Here is a 23316-nt window from a genome sequence, read left to right as displayed (position 1 = left end):
CCTTGATATATATCCCCCCCCGACACACACACACCTGAGTGTAACAAACACACTTCTGACAGACTGAATCCCGCGCAGCACTTAGTACATAATTATCTGCCGATGACACTAATTCTCCTCGAACACAAAAGCCAGCATCTTCACAGGTACCCAATCTCCGGGATACTGTCTTTAATTAACTTCCCATTCAGGTGAGGCGAGATATGATTTTCTCTCGCTGCGAGTGACGGTATTATTTCTCCCCCATTTCTGCACGCCATCTCCAAAAGTTCTCTCTCCCCTCCTCAGAGTATTTAATTAAAAGTTACTTTTTATCCTTTTGTGTGCCACAACAGGCAGGGTCCTTTCAAAGGTACTTGCTGGGAGATAATGCTATGAGATGCGCAGTTTAATCACAGCACGTTTAGTCTGGAGTCGAACACATTCATTTAAACAAAGGGGATCAGTCCAATATAGCCAGTCCTTGAGCTGCTCTCAGATTTCATCTCATTTTTAAGCATCTCCTCCAGGCTTCATTATCTCTGCTTTAGAGTAAATGAAGGATTCCGGAACTGTGTCGAGGATCTAAATCGCTGTCAGAGGCTTCCACCCCGTGTCAAACCTGGTCCTCGGTGAGATGCTCTTACACAAAAACATAAGACAGTGTCCAGTGGAGAGGAGCCCATTCGCCCCATCGTGCTCGTTTGGTGTCCATTAATAACTAAGTGATCAAGGATCCTATCCAGTCTGTTTTTGAATGTTCCCAAATTGTCTCTTCAGCCACATCGCTGGGGAGTTTGTTCAGATTGTGACGCCTCTCTGTGTGAAGAAGTGTCTCCTGTTTTCTGTCTTGAATGCCTTGAAGCCCAATTTCCAATTGTGTCCCCGGGTGCATGTCCCCTCCCTCTCACTCTTCGGACGCCGGTCGTTATTACAGGACTCGGCCGTCTCTCTCGCTCGGCGCCGGCCGTAAATGAAAAGGTCAGGAGTAACAAACGCGATCCAGAATGTCAAGCGTGTTCCTCCTCCCCATCTGCATGGAAACTACATCCACTTTAACAAGCCCTCAGGGGCCCGGCCTCGAGGTTCTGCCGGGGCTCAGATTCCCGGCTTTAACCACAGTGAAATGTACAGATATTACAAATGAAGGGCGCGTTGCTCGCTCCCTGGTGTGATTCATCTCACTCCTGCCTTCCACATAAGAGCTCATCACACTGAAGCACACAACATCAGAGGCCGTGCCGGGGAAACGCTGCCCAACAACACAGACGTGGTCCTCTGCTGACGTGGAGCGTATTAAGAGTTCTGACGGGCTCAATCAGCTGCAGGCACCTGGCCTCCAGCTAAGTACGTTACATAAGCCCTGCGTGAATTAAATCAGTCAGTAGTTTAGGATATTGCGTATTGTCAGCCGTCATTTGTGTACCTTAGGGTGTAACCAAAGTCCCATTGACCAGTCTAAACCGGTGCAAACGACAGGCGGGGATCTCTGAGCTTCTTGTACATGAGCCTAACGAGGGTACTGTGCCTTTACCCTGCAGGCCCAGGAGTCTCTGCACTCCAACTCCTCACAGTAAGAGCGATGAGATTTCCTGGGATATCTAAACTCTGAGCCTGCAGATATATAAGCTCTGAACCTCGCTGGGACATGAAAGCATTTATCAAGATGTTGAACGTGGTTAGGACAGAACCGTCCACATGGGCATGTTTTCTCCATTACATCTCGATGCAGGGAAGTTGAGGGGAGCAGGTGACAATCGCATAGAGGAGGCGCATGCTTTTGTCCATGAAATTGTTCCCCCCCCCACAGAGAGCGACACGCCAATGGCACGGCTTCACGTCAGGCGTTCGGAGGAGACGAGTTCTCCAGCGGAGATGGGAATGTAAACCAAATTACACTAAAAACTAATAATGATGCTGTTTATCTGATTCTACTGATGTTGCAAATATATATTAGGTAAATTCTTCCATTATTCAATATATGAGCACAGACCAGTGTATCAGGAGAGAAAACAACACTGCCGAGAAACACAAACTCAAGCTGTTTAGGGAAATGGACAAAAAGCCAGAGTGACTCTAAACCGGCTCATCCGTGGTACTCGACCGGGACCGCGGTTTACTGGAAAGATCACGATCCAGCCGCGTGGAGAGCCTACTTAGTATGCAGCCACCCCGAAGATAATTGTCTGCTGTTGTGTCTATCGATTGCAGCCGAGAGTGCTGACTAATACGTGTCACTTTCACACCGGCATTAACAAGCCATTGTGTGCCGCTTAATTTCAATTAGATCTAATCTTTAATCAGATAGCAAAATGGCAAGAGAGATGGATCATACACGAAAGAGTAAAGAAATAAAAACACTAATGAGAACGTTCAATCAAGGCAGGGGTGTCTTTTCCCTCCTACGTTAACTCTGTGTGATTCGAGTGAGACAGCAGCTTCCGTGCCAGCGCAGACGGCACGTCTCGCCAGATGTTTTCGTTCTGGAGAAAATCAAACGAAGGGACGGTCATTCTGTTTGAGCCTCAATTAGCAGCCTGTATTAGATCTGACCTCGGGACACCATTAATGCGCAGTGAACATAATTGTAGGTCAGCTTTAACTCTGAATTGCAGTCATCAAACGTGTAGAAAGCCGAGGCAGTGCCGGTCGGCTCGAGAAATGGACAGACTCTGACATTCATAAACATCTAGCGTGGGAAAGCCTAGAATTAAACCACTCTGGGCTGCAGAACTCTCCTTCACTCGATTATTTAAAAGGATCGAGGGAAAACTAAAAAACAGATCGAATAAATACATTAATCAAAGTGTAAATGAGCGCGCAAGCCTGCTTTTAAAAAACACACAAAGCGAGAACATTGTGAGGTTGAGGGCCGTCTGTAAGGGCAACACTGATCTCTCCTATTTATTTCCAAAAAAGTGTCCTCCAAAAGTCAATACCATTATAATGTTATACCATGTCTAAACACTGAAACCCTGCTATCTGAGAATGCGCTTACCCAGTAATAAAAGAATATTGTAAACCCACGGGCCGGCATTGTCACAGGAAACGCTTTCAATCAACGCAGTAATAAGACAAATAAAGTAAAGAGCTAACAAGATCTGCTCCGCGTATTATAATGCCGCATATGTCAAGGTAAATATCAGACCGGGTGAGAGATGAGTTAATTGGGAGGATTTAGGTGCGTGCCGGTGGGTAAGTGCTGCACGCTGTCATCCTCTCGCACAGAACTGATTGCGTGTCGTGTGTAATATCATATTTTAACAAGAAAAGCGCCAGTAAAGCCCTAAATTGAACACTCCTCCGGGAGTCGAGCGGTGAAAGGTAGTGACAGGTAGACGTTTATTGGATTCGGTTAATCTCACTCATCAGCGTGTCCAGACAGACAGCTCAAATAAAAGTGCAATTTATGTAACAGGACGAGGCTGTCCGATTTTGCTCAATTTACCACCTGCTATCACTGGGATGCATTCAGAAAGGGAGTCGGGTCCAAAACAACAGAACCAGGAGAACGTGGCATATGGTAGCATCGTGAATCGCTCGAGGGTGGAAATTCTCATGAAATAGCATCCCAAGAGTGCTACCCGAAGGGGGCAGGACTTCACACGCCTGGCCTGTAGGCCCGGCAAGCGGTTCTGGAGGTAACTGGGGTTTCAGAGCCTCAGATATACACGGTATCAGAGACACTTTGATTGCTACAGTTGTATTATTTATGTCATTAATGAGCAAACAATGAAAGTAACCGTTGTGGTCATTCTGGAACTCCATAATGAATTCTAAAAACCTCTCAGCGTTTCAGCAGAGATAAAGTGCACTAACAGCTCGTGACTATGTGCGTCTCCAGTGCCACACCAAGCAAAGCCGTTTAGACAGCAGTGCCCGGGTTAATGGATACAAACTACAGATGGATTTTAAAACACTAAACGGACCAGAATAAATGGGAGACCAGAACTAGCAAGCTTGTCTGCCGCACTCTGAAAACAGCACCGTGTTTGGTTATGTGGAATGAAGATACACCGCGTTATAGACTAATTGAAGCTGAAGTACGAGGATCTACACCTCCTCACGTCCTACATGTTGGTGTGAGAGGCTCTAAAATGGACGAGTGAGCCGGGTCTCTCTGGGACACGATGCCAATAATAGAATAAAAGCCTAGAAAAGCACTCTGTCCCCCTGGATCTACAGAGATGAGTGTGGCACCTTTAGACACACGCTCAGAGCCTCTTAACGCACTCCTGTCTCCCGGAGCCATGCTGGGAGCAGAGGTACTCAGTGGGAGTGCAGTCAGAGAGCGAGAGACCAGGCCCCAGGCACGCCTTCAATCGACTGTTTCTGCCGGTCTTGGAGCGGTCAGAACAGGCTCCGTGCTCTCGAGGGGTCCCGGCCTGCACCGCACAGTTTCTGGTGGCAGCAGGGAGACCAGCAGGCTTTAATAACTCTGGTCTGGTTTCACCCTCGCCAGCAAGCTTACAGAGCCGAACACACTCAGGGTTGCATCGATCTGAAGCCCGTGGCCTCCGCAAGCCAAACTAGACCGCGCAGTGAATCACTTCTTCATGTTTTTCTACCCCCCTCTGTGTCTGTTTGCACGTCCGGGGCTACATCAAAGGTTGCGTTAATCTTCAGAGTTGCGAGCGGCGCGTTTATGGAAACCGACACGCGTTTTGTACCAGATTAAACGGGCAGCTCTGACACGTGCTCGGGACGCTTTATATCATCATTTCCTAACGTACCGTGCAAAGTCTCACGCTGCTCCCTCGGCTGGGAGAAACGGTTTGTGTTTTTAAAAGGAAAAAGATTAACAAATCTCTCTTTTGCCAGTACAGTCAGCGTTCTGTTTTTAAAGTAGAGGCAAGATCATAAACAGCTCCACGAGGGAAAGCAACCCAGCACATAATACTTCTTCCAAGGCATGGGATGCACAACCAACCCAATAAATCTATTAATTAAGCTCGATTGGGCACACTTCAGCCACACTCAGTGCCACTCGTTCTCCTCTTCAGGAACGCGTTGCTGTGTTGGGTTACGAGGTGCTTTTGGACCCGCGCACTGTGACCAAGATGACAACTCTTCCAGTCAAGCCCCCGAACCCCATACGGTTAAGATTCCCCCGGTGCGTTTTTTATCTTCAACCTCCTAACAAGGGTGTCCTTGTGCCGTAAAAACAAACGAACCGAGAGCCTTCACCTCCCCCGGCTGCAGGAAGAACACGATGCATGACCTTTATGATGCCGGAGACGGCGTGTTTCGCACAAAGTATGCAGGGAGATACATTTCTGTCCTTGAGTGTGTAAAGATCACTCAAGCGCAGCCCCATCCATCAACATCAAGCGGCAGCCAGGACGCTTCTGAACGCTGGGAACAGGCGGCATTTTCAGGGGCCCAAGCGAATAAGAGGACCGGCCCTCAGCTGGACAGCGGTCACACAAACGAACCGACGGTCACAAAAAAGAAAGCAGCGCCCTCACCGTTGTAGAAGCAGTCCTCGCTGTGGACGATGGTGATCCGCTGCTTCTTCAGGCAGGCGGCGCGGTGCAGCTCGCAGTGGTTGGGATACAGCTCCCCGTCCGAGCCGCACACCGGCTTGTAGTGCGGCTTGCAGTGGTCCAGGCAGACACACTGGCCCTGCCTCGTCTCCTTGTCCACCACGCAGTGCCGCCCCAGACCGCAGTACTTGTTCTCGCAGGGGCCGAAGAGCTCAGCCAGCACCGGCAAACCTGCAGAACAGAAGCCAGACCGGACAGTTAACTTTTACATTTCATGGTCGCGTTGTTGTTTGTGTGCATCATTTTTAAATCACCACATGACCTCCCCTCCCGCAATATCTCACCCAAGACAAACCCAACATAAAAACTTTGATTGAAAGAAAAGGGAAGAAAAGCAGAGGAAGATGGCTAGAGTAGACTGATTGCATTAGTCAGGCCTCTTCGTTTTGAATGCAGCCACATCGATTTACCACAGGGAGACCGTTTGGTCGTAGACGAATACAAACACACGCAATGCAGAGACACGGACTCATAGGAATCACAGTAATGGGAGATGCGACTGGAATCCTGCTAAGAAAAGACACAGTGACAACTGGAGTCGGCAAGTGGAAAAAGTAGCTTTCACCTGCCGTCACATTGAAAAGATAAACAACCCTCTCGGCTTCACACACAGTCCGAGACACACGCATGCAAACACACACACTGGGGAGCGCAGCAATGGGGTCAGCTGAGCATCTGAGCGTAAGTCAAGAAAACTAAACTTGTCTGAGGAACTTTTCTCTTTCGCGACACACTTTTTCTTCCTTCCTCACGCAGGGCTGTCTGTCTCGGCGAGGCTGCGCTGGCGGGGGGGGCAGAGCGGCTGCGTCAAAAGAGCAGCGGGAGGAAGGAAAGCCGGTAGAGCAGCTTCAAAGAGATGAGGCTTCTCTCTTTTCTCTGCCTTAGAAGATATGAAGGGGAAACAATGTGGGCTAAAATTACACCAGATTGTCAAGGAGGCATCGCTGCTTCGCTCGTGGCTGGATATGACATCAAAAGCTTCCTGCAGGGGGGAAGGGCCGGCTCAGAGGTGGTCAGGTCTCAGAGGCACCTTTCAAACAGACCTGGCAGGAACAGCCAACTGCCAATTAAGCAATTAAGACTTGTGGTGGGCACAACCCAGAAGACAGGGTCTGAGGGGCTGTAGCTGCCCAGCCTTTACAGAAGGACTGTTGCAATAATCATAAAGTATTATCAATATACGACTGATCTACAAATGTACAGCCGTGCCACAACCCAGGAACAGAAATGTCCTTTGATCCACTCATCAGAAAACTGAAACACATACGTCGACTCTAGGAGAACAATAGACCTGCGGCTCGATGGAAAACAGACCGGCTCGTTGGGTTAATTCGATCGTTAACACGCACACGCCCAGAACATGCCTAATGAGACCGTTTGTAATTCTGAACAGAGGTTCATTTAGTCCGTTTAGGACACTCTGGGAAATTAAAAAAAAAAAAAAACTAATTTAATACACATTATTTCCCCACTTCAAAACCTGACTAGTAATTAATTTATTTTTCACTCATTAATTATCCCCAGGAAAAGCGTTTGCCGAATATAATGATTATGCATTAAAACAGAGAGGGAAAACTTTACAATGTATGACTCAGATCAATTACCCCGTGAAGAGTGTAACCCACTTTGTCTCCTGATGGAATATTAATCACGAGGTTTGGAGGAGATTTTAAAAACTGCGCAACGATTATTGCAAGCAATCGCCTTTCTCAAACCACGATCGCCTCTATTGTGGGTTCCTCTGAACGGCAGCGGCAGCGACACAAGCGCGGTGAACACAAAGCACGGATAAAACATTCAAAGAGGAAAAGCAACAAGGTTTGCGGGGGAAACGAAAACATCAAACACTGCCTCAGAAGGTGCAAGATAGGAAATCCTTCAGAAACTTTTCTCCCATTGGTGGCATTCTGTTTAAGAAGGAAAGGGTCCTTTATAGATGTGCAGGCGCTGAAAAGACATCAAAGGCAAAGGACAAATGTAGTGCAGGGATTCGTTTTTAATGACGTGGCTTGCAAAGGAAGAGGTTTAGAAAGTATGTAGTGTTGGGCTCGCTGGTGGTTCTGGTTTCATGTAGCACATTTTAACTGGACATGGGGGCAGCTGTGAGTCTCGGTGGAGTCCTATGAAGTCGAGAAGCTTGTGTCACAGCAAGTGGGAAAAGTTCCTCAGCCATTTTCAATAGGTAAGTAACAGGGGATGTTGTTAGTTTTTTTCTGGCTTCTGATCCAAGTTTCTCTCTTCAATAAAAAAGGCAAACAGGATGCTAGGGTATATTGTCAAAGTGTAGAATTGAGAACAAGGGCAGTGATGTTCAGACGGTACAATGCACTAGTTAGAGCTCATCTGGATACTGTGGACAGTTCTGGGCTCAGAGTTCTGGCAGAGTTCTGGCAGTTCAGAGCAGAGCAACCAGACTTATTCCAGGTCTGAAGGGAATGTCCTACTGAGAGACTGAGGACCTGAACCTTTTCACCCTGGAACAGAGGAGACTACGTGGGGACTTGATCCAAGTCTTCAAAATCATGAAAGGCATCGACCACATCAAACCAGAGGAGCTTTTCCAGATCAGCAGGGACACACGCACCCGGGACTCAAATTCAAATTGGGCTTCAAGGCATTCAAGACAGAAAACAGGAGACACTTCTTCACACAGAGAGGCGTCACAATCTGAACAAACTCCCCAGCGATGTGGCTGAAGAGACAATTTGGGAACATTCAAAAACAGACTGGATAGGATCCTTGATCACTTTATTATCAATGGACACCAAACGAGCACGATGGGGCGAATGGCCTCCTATGTTATACCTTGCAGGACAGTCTAGTGAGTCAACATGACAAGGAGAGAGAGAGAGAGAGATGGAGGCTTAGTCCTGTTCTTACCAATACTACCCAATCTACCCAACTCACTTCATCCATCTTCAATCAAAGGAAACAGTAATGACCTTTCACAGAGGGGGCAGAGTGGAAGCCTTTTTTGAAACGAGGAAGACGAGAACCTCTGCTGACCTGTCCACCCTGTCTTCTCGCGTTGCTCTGCTGGTGCCCAGGGTTCAAAGGTCCTTAGAGGCATGATATAGTAGCAAGTTGCTCCTGGATGAAGGGAACGGCCCAGACAGAAGTTCCAGTTTGGTCAATATTGCTGCTTTGACTTTGCCCTATAGTATAACAATTGCTGTCCCTGGAGTTACTAGACTTTTCCGTAAATCGCACCATCTCTGCCGCTATTGGCTCTACTGCTGCTGTTGTCATCATCGTCATTGTTGCGGTTTTGTATTTAACCACCAAAGCGCGGTAGGAAAGTAGGCCACTGGGCCGTTCCTCTGTTGAGTTTAGATTTTCCTCCTAACAAATGTGTTGCTCCACAAAAACCACCCTCAATCCCCCTCTCTGAAGGATTCCTTTCAGAGCGGTATTGAGGAACGCAATTCAGTACAGTCCTGAATAGCTTACCTGGGGAGATCCTCTGCACTTCAGCCCACACATTACCGGCTTCGGTCTGGGCCGCGTCGTGGCCGACTGCACCGACGCACAAAGGTGCTGCCAATCATCTCTACCGCGAATGTTCCTCACAATATATTTTTCTCCTACGCGTTTTGCACTTTGGCATATTGCACTTCAACGCTGGACAACGATGAGACACAGAAGGCATTTTAATGTTATAACGGGCCGGTCCAGCTGTGTGTTTGGGGTCATTTCCAAAAGAACACAGCAGTTGCGGAGGGCGTTGCTGCGCACCACGGGAAAATGGTGAGACATCTGGCTCTGGAATGATACCACAAGCATCCGTGATTCAAAAACCGACACGGGAAGTAGCTTGCGTGTTACATTAGAGAACAGAGAGCCGTCTGACAGACTGCAGTGAGAGACAGCGACCGCGCTGCTCACCTGATGTAAGACACGGCACGGTACAGATATTTCTCCCTGGAAAGAGACTGGAGGCGGCGGCACGCTCCTTGAAGGGCCAGGAAAAGTGACAGGAGCATGACGGGCGAAACGGCAGACCTGTACTTCTCTAGCAACCCTTTAGCGCAAAAACACCAGCTCGCCTCCCTGACTCGGTTATTTAAACTGTTCTGACGTGACTGTAGGGAAGAAAACGGCAACGCCAGAGCAGAATGCGCTTCTCCGGTCATATCCGATGTGCGCAGTACGAGGGGCAGGTTAATTATATCTGACAGTGACACACAGCAGGCCCTTCCGACGCTGAATCCTGCAGCAGGGGTTTATTCCGGGGCGTTCTTAAAGAGACAGCAGAGCACACACGTTGTGCAGGTCGGACGCAATGGGATACGCAACATGGGATGTTTCCCCACCGTCAAAACATTGAAATCCCAGGCATGTGCTCAGAGAGAGTGAGCGAGAGAGGAGGAGAAGGAGAGAAGAGAGTGAGAGTAAGAGATAAAGAAAGGAAGAGAGAGGCAGAGAGAGAGAGGGAGAGAGGGAAGAGAGAGGAGCAGATGACAAGAAAGAGAGGGGAGAGGGAGGGAGGGGGAGAGAGAGAGTAAGGGAGGCTGAGAAACAGAGGGAGGCAGAGCAATACAGGCACAAGAGGGTCACGAGGAGAAGGATCTTAATAAATGCGCGGTGACAAACGACATGAAAGACGCGCGGTCAGGGCCCGGTCTGGCTCGATCCATATCTGTCCATCCTGAACCCGTCAGTAATCCTGAGGAGACATCGACCGTGTCTGCACCGATCCAGCCCGTCCCTTCAGAACAGCCTGCAGGCATCACAACACACACACCAGCAGACGAGCATTGTTATCCTCCCGTCTTCGGGAAAAACAGAAAACAGCCTGCGTTTATGCACTGTGAAGGAGCGCCTTTCTCCCCAGCAGCACGGAAAGCTGCCCTATGAGCTGGCAGTCATGTGGGACGGGAAGGAGTTGTGAATGGGAAGGTGTGTGGGCACGTAGGAGGGATAAACACAGAGGACTGAGAGAAGGGGAAAGGTGGAACACAAGGAAGCAGACCCTACAATTACACATCCAGGGATGAGCGAATACACACACAAACAAATACAATCAATCCCTTAAATCCACAACACAAACCAACCAACCATTCGGAAAGGAACCCACTGTAAACAGAGCGATCTCATAAAGCGCCTCTTTCCGCCACAGACGCGGTCCGCCTCTCCCCCGTGTCTGCTCAGCCGCACAAATCAAACACATTGAAGACTTTGGGAAGCACTAGCAAGAGCCCAATCACAAAACACGAAGCCGCCTCGTACAGGGCCACATGCCGTCGTGTGTAATCCCTGCCACAGCTCTGTCCACCGACTGCAGGATCCTCTCCGGCCTGGGCTGTCACACCCTCCACAAATCAGCGGCCGTGCAGGCAGGGCCAGCGCATCATACAGAGGGAGACGTGCGATCCAGCCTCGCCACTTGAGACGCACTTATTCCGCACGGCTTCGAGTTCAATCGATATCTAGGAACATGCAATAAAAAGCACAACAACGCAGCTGGAAATATGAAATATAAATTCAGCAGTGACATTCTCCTCACAGCTTAATGAACCGTGTTTGTATTTATATCTGTAACGATTTGATCAAAATGGCGAGGCCGGCCGTGCCATAGTTCACTGCGAATACATTCAGCATTACAATCACTGCCATAATTGTCTCGGTCTGAAGGTTTGCAGACTGTTATTCTTCAATCTGAAGAGCGACTACAGACAGCAAACTGCATACTAGGTGGCTATAACGAATGCTAATTGAATTAATTTGATTTTGTGTACAAATTCTGTTTAATTAAAATGTTCCTATAAGTGAAACAGCAGTTCTGCTATCTAATGAAAGCAAACGGACAAATATGAATTAGTACGGCTAGATTTTCAGCTGCCTGGTTTGTTGGTTTTTCCGTTTGGTGTCAGTTGCAAACGTTGGCTACTCCAGAACTGGAGATCCTGTCCATCCCTGTCAGACTCATTCCAGGTCTGAAGGGAATGTCCTACTGAGAGACTGAGGAACTGAACCTTTTCACCCTGGAACAGAGGAGACTACGTGGGGACTTGATTCAAGTCTTCAAAATCATGAAGGGCATCGACCACATCAAACCAGAGGAGCTTTTCCAGATCAGCAGGGACACACGCACCCGGGGACACAAATGGAAATTGGGCTTCAAGGCATTCAAGACAGAAAACAGGAGACACTTCTTCACACAGAGAGGCGTCACAATCTGAACAAACTCCCCAGCGATGTGGCTGAAGAGACAATTTGGGAGCATTCAAAAACAGACTGGATAGGATCCTTGATCACTTAGTTATTAATGGACACCAAACGAGCACGATGGGGTGAATGGCCTCTCGATTGGACACTGTCTTGTGCAGCAATTAGCCGAAAAATCAAAGGGTGCTTCTCCATGCAAGGAGCGGGTCTCTGCATGCTGATCGACACTCTCCGCCGCCCCGTAGACGCCGTTCGAGCCAAGTACAATAAGAGCCACCTCTGACTTCCCTTTCATCTCAGTGTTTTAGACTCACACAAGTGCTCAGAATGCACAGTGCGTCTCCACATGCCAGAGCACAGAGAGTTAAAAGCTTCGGCCCATAAAGATTGGATGAGGCTAAGTTTGATCATTTTATGACACTCCCCCGGTTTATCTTCTCCCCTGACACTTCAACGGGACTCAAATTTGATACGTCTCCCCCACCCACCCTGCGCAAACATCATCCCTTTATTAAATAGAGATTACAGAGGTTAATAAGATGGCGCGGAAGTGGAAACTGACCTATTTTCCCTTACAGTAACACAGAGAAGTCGCATCCTCTCGCCTTCATCTCTTTCCCTTGCTTTGCAAACATGAATCATTTCCCATCACTTCAAATATGCAAACGAATGCCGAGATCAAAACGCAGAAGAAGTTGAGATGCTCTTACATGTTTGTGATCTTTACATCGCATATGTCCAAGCATATGGTGCCAGATTGCGTTTCTTTCTAATATAGCATTTGCCTTTTTAATTGTGCAGTCACTCCAGCTTCCCACGAAGAGAGTTCGATTGCAATGAATAAGACTAACAGCAGCCGAACCCCGTCTCTCATCAGCATCAGAGCAATGCCTCAGTTTGGTGCGGGTCCTGTGTTTTATTGAGCAAATTCTGCACCGAAGACGGCAGATGAATAACGTCTCCCTCGTGGCGGAGGCTCTACCCCAACAGCATCTGGCGCGGAAATGCGGTTGCTTGGTAATTGGTAAGCGCTGGATTTATGCTGCACTTTTATCCTCTTTCAGAGAGCAGCGGAGGACTGCGGGGGACTGTCTATCACACCTAATCAAGGCCCAGTGTAACAGCGCTGATGTGCTCCTCCGTATGATGAGCGTAATTGCCAGATCGAGGGGGACGAGGGAGAGACGCTCTAGAGTCCGTGAGGAGGATGGGGAACAGACGGCGGCCAACACAACACAACACAACACACCCGGGTTCGACACAACCTGCATGAGCCAGAGTCTGCAGGATTGATTTCCTACACGTCAAATCAATAAATCAAACCTCAGCGCACTGTGCGTCTTTGCTGTTTCGTGAGATTGCCCCAATGAGGCCGAATTCAGGAGGTTGAAATCATCGGCCGAGACAATTAATGACTCTCCTTTGTTGTCTGCTCGTCCCATAACACCGCCAAACATCTTTCGGTTTTAAAATTGTCCACCAGAAAAATACTTAACTCGAGTCTTCCTAACCTAGTTGCATTTTTCATCAAATGCTTTTTGGAGAGAAAAAAATAAAAGTACTTTATTATTTCTAACAGCATATTCCAATATTTTGAGAAACTAATTTTGGAGTGTGTGTGTGTGGGGGGAAAAGGCGGGAGCTGATTACTACACAATAAGAGCTGGTTTCAGCAGTCACACTTCTCCCAGAGTCCATAATTGACTTTATAATTGCTTTTGCTACTTTACAGACTGTTGCGGAAACATATGGAAGCAGTCATTGCGTTACAGGATTTCTCATATAGTTGCATCGGGAGGTCCGGGCCGTTATTAGATCCGAACGGAGAGTTTCTCCGGACACACGTAACGCAATTTGGCAGCTAATAAGTCGACACGTCTGCACTGCCATCGGAATCGCATTAAACGCTCTTCCAATAACTTCCCTTTCTTTTGCCCAGATCTTCCCTGCAAGTGTGTTATTATTTAATTGTAAAGAAAAGGCGGTTGTGGATATAACATCATAACACAATAAAGAAATTAGAAAGATTGTTATGAATAAAATCCACAAACCGCACATGGGCACGACATAGGTCTCTCAGTAGTCCGCACGCACAAGCAAGTGTGAAACTCGAAAGCAAATAAAACTTTATAATAAGGCTACATTTACAGCCATTTATAAACTTTAACCTGAAGAGTAACAACATATTAAAGCATTATTAGTGCACGTAATGTGTCTGTTGTAAGGTGTAAATTGTGTATTTGCCCCGAGGCAGGAGGGACTGAACACCAACAACCCAGCTTGCTATTCAATAGCTAGAACATCTGGTCTCTGATCGCGGATAATTGAGTAAATCATGGACAGACTTTTCATTGCTCTCACTTCTGTGGTTCTGGAGGGTCGCTTTGTTTAGTACGGTGGCCCTGAAATGCAAAACACAAACGCAAAAACAAAACACAAACCCTTTTTGCTTTTGTGTTTTTCTTGCATTTGTATTTTGCACTTCAGGGCCACAGTAATGTAGGTTAATAACGGCATTAATAATTGTGTGTGGGTTGTTGGTTGTTATTTACCATCTAGTCATATTCTATAGCTTGCTTACGAATTGCTGTAGATCTAACCTGATCATAAAGTAACAAAATATAAGGGCTGCTGACAACCATTTTGCTTGACTGAACATGGATTGAATTTAACTATACGGAGAACACAGATTACACGTTTATATATAGGTGTGTGGCAACAATTTGCACACTTCCTGATCGCCAGGGACCTGTGTGTGTGTAACTCCCCGACTCTAACGGCTCTGGACAGTCTGATACAGTGTTATATCACTCCCGGAGACACATGCACACTTCATTTGCCATTACCTGCCGTGACACATTGCGCAGTTGTGTCTGCATGAATAATACATTGTTCTGTGGTCGGTCGCAGTCGCGATCCTTAACTGCGTGGGGGCGGCGGCGTGGCGGGGGAGAATGGGAGAAATGTGTCACGGGGGCATGGCAGATGGAGATGGAGACTCATGTATATGGGATTTCACAGTCGGGTTGAAAGTCTAGGGGAGTCTTCCTGGCAGGGGAATTCAAGTCCAATATTCCCATGTGATCGCTCTGTCTCGAGCTGCGGAATCCGTGCAGTTGTCCATTGTCCGGGGTTTGTTTTAGTATCATGCGAACGCTGTGCAACCAGGCAGACGCACAGCTGTTCATAAGACATCCATAGTCTTCTCATGCTGTCCAAGTAGTTTCCTTCACAGCCCCGCTCTGTCCAGCGGAGGTAATTGGACGCCAGCCTAATCCTCAGCCGTCTGTGACCGGACTGGTGCCAAAGGGGATCATTGTTGCTCTTTAGGTCAGTTTAATTTCATTCCACACCTTTGTGTTTAAGTGTTGAGTGCACTGAGCTGGACATCACACACCTGGGAGGCAAATACAGAGATGGTGAGGAGACCTGGACAACCATCTGCAGGGTGGAGGTTCCCCATGACTCCAGCTTCACACTGCAGCAGACCAAGGGCAAAATTGACTCCCAATTCATCCGTCCGTTGCCGATGATTACAGCGCCAGACAGAAGGTCAATGAAGGAAAGGAAAAATCCATATTCACAGTAATTCCACAGAACGTCCATGAACCCATAGAAGAACAGATCTAATATTTCCTACACATCAAATGCATACATACTATTAACACTGTTAATTTATTTCACACAGGGAACTCGATAAAACCGTGTTTTCCGAAGGTGTTAGTGAAAGCATTCCTGCTGCATCTCACGTCTCATGTTTCTACACAAGTGATTTAATTCAATGTTTTTCTCCAGGTGGCAATCATGGGAGTCTCATATAAAAAGACTCACAATCACAGCCATATACATCCCAGCAGGGAGATAAGACCTCCTGTTAAACATCTCACAGTGAAGGCATGTTGACTGTGGTAGAGCAGGGTTACTCACAGTAAGAGTGTGGTAAGGTGCAGTGAAGGCATGCTAAAACCATAGGAAGCCACTGCAACATTGTGGTACCCATGAAGTAAATTCATATCAGCAGTGCAAATATCCAGTGGTAAATTTAGTGGGGTAAACGTAGATTAGGGTATTATCTTTTCCATCAGTGGCTGTGGACTGATCCCTGGAGAGACCCTGGATAACTGCACCCCTCCTCCCACAATCCACCACGAGGCCATGGGAATACAGGGTGAACGGTGAATAAGGTGGAATGCAGTTTGTTTGTTTTTCACTGGCAATAGCATAACACACACACACACACACACACTCACACGGCAGCACCCAAGCTGAGAAGATAGCAATTACACTCTTCGGTGGAGATTCATTTTGACATTTCAAGTATCAGGCAAAAAAGCATGTATAAAATCCAGAGAAGAGATGGGTAGGTATGTGACGGCGCTAGCATGGTGCCAGCCTGGCTCAGACAGAAAGCATGCAGTCAAGGGTATTTCTCCTAATTTATTGGCTGCTAACCTCTGAGATCCTGTTACTGGTGATAAAAACAAGCCTGGCTCTGCACGCCCAGACAACATTCAATTAAGAAACAAACAAAGAATCATTTAAAGAACATAAAACAGAACAACAAACATGCATCACCCTTTCTTGAACAGTATTTTTCATATCAAAGCGTTCAATGCGATTTCCCCGCAGACCCCTCATTTCTACAATCTCGCGCAGCGTGTTCCGGCTGTGATTTAGTCGTGGCGCGCTCTTGCGCTATTAATTAAAAAGTCTAGTGTTTAATCCTCAGCCATATTTAGAGATTCATTACTCTCAATACAAACAATATATTTTACAAGCGGCAGAGAGAGAGAGAGAGAGCTCTGTGCGTTCCCCTTGCCTTCACACTGTAATGAAACATGAATATTCAGCGGATGCTAATATTGACTTTTGCGGAGATGGAGAGAGATCAGATGGTCGGACTTGTACCGGAGACGGGCGGCCTGTTCCCGCCGCGCCCGCTGGGCCCTGGGACTCTCACTCGCCTGCCCTGTCACCCATTTCTCTGTGCGACGCCGGTAACCTTTACACGGACGCCAGGAGGTGAGGGATAAACGAGACGCCTGCAAAGGGCAGCCACTTTGCGACGAGGACGACAAGCTTGCGAGTCAACAGATAGCGGATGGAGCCTAATCCATCCCCGAAGATGCCTTATATACTCCACGAACAAACGCGGACAGAAAAACCTGCTTCTGGTATTCCTGTATTTGTCTCCAAAAGAGCAATGTTGGGAAATGCCACCTTCTGAAAATATGTATTGGGACGGAGACCATGCTTTAGATTTAACACACACACACACACACACACACACACACACGCCCCGCTGGCCTACAAAAAAATGAAAAAGAAGAACTAAATAATGGTGTCTGCAGGAAGGTTTGTGTTTCTTGGTCTCTGCCCAAGTTCTGGGACCCAATTCTGCCGCCACGGCCCGTAGCTGCGGAAATGTTTCAGATTCCTCCCAGACCTACATTTCTCTCACATCTTTCACTGGAAAGAACAGGAACGACACTTTAAAGACAGGATGAAAAAATCCCGGTTCAATCCCAGGTGCTGTTCAGGTTCTCGATGAGATCGGGTTAGCGCTGGGCTCTAGCAACACACTTTCAATCCTCCCGCACCGTCTTGCGAAATGCATCCGCGTTCGATGCCTCAGCTTAACTTGAATGTTTAGTCTCGCTACATTACGCACAACATTACTCTACAAACAACCCAAATGCAACTGCAGGACCATTCCTATATGCTTAATTACACATTTCCATAATCTCAGCCCTTCCCAAATGCATTGTTCTCTAATTGGGAATTCAGAGTTCCTCTCCCCCTGTGATACATTGTATTTCAAAGTGTCACAATTGACAATTAACACAGGGATAGCTATCAATTTGCCTGGCAGCTAAATTATGTTCTTAATCTCATATTTGTTCTGTAAAGCTGCAGTGGCAAACCCAAAGATATCAGTGTATACACCACAGTCACAGCAATGGGATACAGCATCCATTTTAACCCCTAACAGCCAGAACCACAGTCCAGCCCAACACCAACATGTTCAGCGATGTCCAATGTCAGACAACATGTATCTACGTTAACTCACAACACTTCAGTCTATGTTTCCTGGGGACTCTAACCCTAACCTGGACCAAAGTGTAACCCTAATTTCATCCCAAAACTTAATTATCATGTAAATTCTTATGTATGTACTAAAATAATTACTCTAAAGGCTACCTAAAGGAAACAAAGAACAATTTCTACCTTCCTCTGCATCCTAATTAAACCTCAAACTGCTGCTGCTGCTTTCTTCAGATACACACGCCTCTTCCTGACAGTTTAAAAACACATTTCTCAGCCATCCTGCAACTCTTTAATTACATCCAACCAAAAACACGGGCAATCGGGTAACAGCTCTCAGGCAAATGCAAATGAAAGTCATTAAGCAGATGCATTATATTTAGCGCTAATGTGATCGGGAATTGTACTCGGCCACGCACGGGCAATCGCAACACAATAGTCTCCGTACAGCTGTCAGGCAGCAATCTGAAGGAGTAAAACGCCTCGCATTAGAACAGAGTATACCCTAACACACAATTCACTGAGACCATTTGCTTTAGATCACTCTCAGCGGTTTCTTTTTTTAAACAGATGTAGGGGAAGTAACCTAATTAAGCCCACGTACCACATAAGCCCACTTGCTCTTTTATTAGGAAATATTAGAAGAATGATCTGTTTCACAGCAAATATACAAAGTTGTTACTGTCGTGTAACTTTTCATTTGGAGTCAATCACTTTTGTTCTCGAGTTCTGTATGACTTTGTGCTGCCGCAGCACTTTTACAAGTCACCCCAAAACTCTGCTTCATGAGGGGTCCTCCCAAGAAGCCACTGCTCTGGAATGTGGTGACCAAACTTGGTGAAAATTGATAAGAATGATAACATTAAGAGATTAATACATCAAATGAAACCTTATGTGATGCACTTGCTTGGTATTTAAAAGCACTTTTATTTGCAAATCGTGAGTGTCCGGAGCGAGCGCGGGACGCTGGCAGAGTGAGGGCACACAGAGACACGCAGCAGAACCACAGCTGAGGAAAACTGCTGACCACAGCAAATCAACACATTTTAGAAGCTTCTTCAGATAAAACTATTTAATGTTCTATCAATTGTCATAAATCTTAAAATGTCATTGTTTTTGTCCTATGGGCTGAAAATGAACAGCGCCCTTGAGAAGACTATTAGCACATGGCCTGAAAGCAGCATAAGTATTGAATTTGTTCTACCAACAATAATAAACACGGTCTCAGTTTAAAGAATAATGTATTTATTTATTATAAAGATATGACATGTTTACATTAACTCTATACACAGTGATTGAGGTTAATTTCCCATGGGCCACTGTTGTTCTTAATAAGCCCACTAAGCCCAGAACCCATTGCACCTTAAAGCCTTAAATTAAGGAATATTGCTCAGAATACATCCTTTTCATTCATGAACTGAACTACTCGCCTTATTTTCATTATGGGGACAAAATGGGCCGGCAGAGAAAAATACAGGGACTGCAATAACATTATATTTTCCTATTACTTATTTTCCTACAGGACGAGAGCAGGTCGGGGGGGCTACACTGCAGTTCGTGTGCGTCATTCATATTTTGTTAAAACTACACGAGTAGAATAGAACAAATCGGATGCTTAGTTAGACGCAATAAAAGCCGCACCATCAGTCAGAAATATCTGCCATTTTTAAACAATCGGCTAATAGCCTATATAGTAATTTTTTGCCCTATTGGCCCGATACCAATCGATTGGTGCATCCATAGTCAAAAGGTAATGGAGGAAAGAACTGCGCTGCCATTACGGTGTTAGCAGGGACATTTGAAAGGAGGAATTCCCTGCGAAATGTGATGTGCTTTCCGCTGCTCTCAAGCCAGAGAACATCATCGGTGGCATTGTGAGCACTGGGATATTCCCTGTGAGCCAGAGCCGGGTGGACAGACGAGTGTCCACAAACCCTGCTCCTCTTTGTGACGCACCTGTACAGACTTCCACAGCCCAGCAGCCCCGGCCCCCACCCCAACACCCAGCACACCAGCAGAGCAAATGAGTCTCGGATAATATAAAAACACAGTTTAAATTGGTTAGGTTGGTTATTTGAGGTCTGAATTAATTAATCTATAAAATATTAAGTCCTTAATTAATACAATTTGAAGTATTTACTGTTAAAACTCTCATGGGTTTATATGTGCCTTATAAGCCCACTCTGGACTTTTCACTTTTGCAATTAAATATATTAATTTAGTCAATTTATGACAAAATCTACCACAAGTGTTTAGATGAGATTTATCTTTGATTTAATACCAACTTTATTGGGAAGAAATTCAAATATTTATAAGAAAACATGTAAAACGTAGATTTTGATGGGCTTAATTGGGTCACTTCCCCTATTTCTGCTTGTTTGTTTGATGCATGTGTGTGCTAAACACTTTTAATTGCAAATTGTGTTTAGAATCTCAATGTGTTGATTCATTTCCACAGTATATATAGACACACACTCACGCTTTATTTTTAATTTCTCAGCAGGCACCCTCACCTATACACACTCATACACAGATGCACAAACACACGCCAGGAAAATCTAGTTCAATCCCCCTGAAAAGGAAAATAAATATGATTCTCTGCCTCATGAAAAACATTTGAAATTAAACCATAATAGGCAATTATAGCCACTTGTTCCAGCCGGTTATCGGCCCGCCATGTGGCTGCCACAGTAACGCACATCAGAGCGTCTGCTCCGCCTCCCGAGGGAGCAGGTGGGCCCAGCGGCCGAGCTGCTCTAATCGCCTCTACGGGGATGGATCACAATATTCAGAGGAGGTTTTTCCGTAGTTACCTATTTGCGGAGTTGAACAAAAAGGCCCCCAGTGGACTGATTACTAACAGACTCCCAAAAGATGCCTGACGAGCTGTTTGTCTCGCTCTCACAATCTAGACATGGTGAAGAAAGAAAGAAATAAAGCTCATGGTGCTCAATGAACCTCCGCACACGCTCAGACCCGATACTGTGCCTCTCCGGATGCCTGCTGGGTCTACGCACCGCATACAGACAGACTGAAAACTTCAATGTCATCTCATGTTATAGAACTGTTTAAAACAAGCGCTGGTTTTGCTGTTTTCCTTGTAAGGAGCAAAGTTGAGCAGCACATTTTGTTTGTCGTCGTTGTCCTATGGTCTCACATTCTGACCCATCGCCGTGCAGCAATGAAGAGACCAGTGCTCTAAAAATGCACTGCTGTTCACTGGCTTTCAAAATAAGCCAATATTCCCTCATTCCTCTCAAAACAAAGTGTTGAAGCTCAACTTTGAAAGCTTTCTTCTCAAATGCTGCCAAGGCCGTGTTACCATTAGCACGGAGCAACGGTCCATTAAATCTGTTCAACGTTGACATTTCCTCGTCTCAAGAAAACAATGAAGCCAACGCTCCAATACCATTTCCCTATATAGCTCCATGCACGCCACACAAGGCAATGAAATGCAAATACGTTTAACACGAGTCAAAAATTGGTGTCTTGTGGGATAACGAAGAAAAGCCCAACACTCTCTACAGAAACACGGTGGATTAAAGATAACCGGAGTAGACAGCCGGGTCCGCCCTTTATGATAATGCCCTCCCAGCCTGTATTACCCTGACCCTGCAAGAGAGAGGAGGTATTTATCGCTGCCCCTCGGTGATGTTCAGTGGCAGGCGCCTGAATGGCCCATAATGGATCACGCCTTCACTCTGCGTCCCGGCAATGATGCCGGCGTTAACCGGAGCTGACAGGGACAGCACAGGCAGACGGGACACGACTTCCAGAGAGTCGGCGTCTGGGAAGGCAATGTGTTCTGCGTAAAGTCCATAGCAGTGATATTGCATCATGTTGGCTCCCCCAGGAATTAATATACCATTATACGCAGGCACCTGCGGGGCCACCTCTCGGGTCTTTGCCAGGACACATGTAGCCCATGGGACAGAAACGCGAACAGTGCTCTGCTCAGTTTATCGTCACGTCTCTGTGGATTTAGGATTTAAGTTGCACACATTTTACAGCGTGCCTGGCAACTCTCCAGCCAGTTTAAATCTTATTGATAGCGATTATTACCTACAGACCTTAGGAGCCGCTCTGGCAATAGGTCTAAATCTAAGGAATTTGCAGGAAAATCAATTCGGCTTGTTCAGCGACTCCACAAGCAATTTGTCTGTTTTGTATTATTGTTCTATTAGAGTTTACTTTTACACTTTCAGAAACCGAAGTGAGAATCATACGGCACGTCCTCGCCGGGGAGCCGAGCGCGCGGATGTAAACAGCTCCGGGCAGCAGAGCGTCGCGGCAGAGCGCGCTTCTGTCGGAGAGGAGCGTTTCTACACATCAGCAGAAAGCAGGGAGCTTGAATTATAAAGAAAAGATGGACTGTGGCTGTGCATTAAAATTCACAAGGAGTGAGAAGTCAAATTGGTTTATTGATCAGTTACTTATCTGATGAAAAACATGTGCAACAGCCTTCTAGAAGGTACCTAAAACAATCACACATACACAAAAGCGATAAATGAATATTATACTGCATACTGGTCAGAATCAATTGTCAGATGAAGGCACCATGATAGGATTTCATACATTTAGATTTGATAAAAAGAAAGTTGAAGTCAAACCGAAAGCCCCTCCAGGTGAGAAATTTAGGATTGGCTCCTGGAGGGAGGGAGCCAGGCCTTAAAAAGCAGGTTCAGTTTGGTTCCTGATCCGGCTGTGGGTACAACGAGAAGACCAGGAGTCCAGAGGGGTCCGCAGGTGGTGGGTGCAGCTCCCAGTTGAATGAGTAACAATGTAAGGAGACAAATCAGCGAGGCCTTGTCGGTCCAGCTTCTCCCGGTGTGTTCTTAAGCTACCCCTGTCCGCCACATCTCTAGGCTTCAGTTTTCAAGGTCTGAGCGCCGGCTCCTCATCCCCCCGGCAGTGACATAAACACACGCGTCCCTGAACACGGGAAACAAGGCCAAGACGGCGCCGACCAGGCTGCTGTTCTCCACCTCTGAGGGTCTCCTAATAAGCCCAGGCGCTGGACAGACCCGCGTGATCCGAGGTCTGGCGGATCGATCGAGAGAGCGTTTGTTCTTGCTCGGCACGTTCCGCCGCTGGAAGGATCACACAGTTCATCGGGCACAGAACAGATTGTCCCAATTATGCTGGTAAGATCTATTGATAGGACGCCAATGCGACATCGTTTCTTATAACTTTACATTATTATTATTTTTAAAGGGATGAATCTTGGTATATTACTTTAATGGATCGGGCGGCTAAACCAACAATACATAATAAATGTTGGACTATTGAAACGAACAGTAAAGCATTCTAGAACGTCTACAGGCAAAAAAAGCCATCAGCATGTTTTAATTCACACAGATTTCAGTTTTAATTTCTCAAGTCGTTGGCTGCGTTTTGTGTATTTAAACACAGTTTTCATGCAAAAGCCCATCATTAACCTGTCAAGGTTACAGTCGCTAACAGGAGAGTTAACTGGCAGCATGCGAACACAAGCGGGAGGGAGAGAACTCATTAGGCTGGCGGGTTGTTTGGGAGGAAAGCACCCCTATCTCTTCTGCGGCAAACATCTGTACATTTA

General features: G+C 46.5%; 1 protein-coding gene across 4 annotated transcripts in view; it reads right to left on the bottom strand.

Moving 5' to 3' along the window:
• Positions 1-23316, bottom strand: part of fstl5 (follistatin-like 5) — a 140499-nt gene that overhangs the window by 90063 nt on the left and 27120 nt on the right. For all 4 annotated transcript variants that reach the window (XM_066718038.1, XM_066718039.1, XM_066718040.1 and 1 more), the window contains exon 4: positions 5448-5696. In XM_066718038.1, coding sequence (XP_066574135.1) covers positions 5448-5696 — 249 coding nt within the window. The remainder of the gene's footprint in view (positions 1-5447; positions 5697-23316) is intronic.

This window comes from Amia ocellicauda, chromosome 12 (assembly GCF_036373705.1).
Source record: "Amia ocellicauda isolate fAmiCal2 chromosome 12, fAmiCal2.hap1, whole genome shotgun sequence".
Lineage (NCBI taxonomy): Eukaryota > Metazoa > Chordata > Actinopteri > Amiiformes > Amiidae > Amia > Amia ocellicauda.
This window is presented reverse-complemented; position numbering and strand designations above follow the sequence as displayed.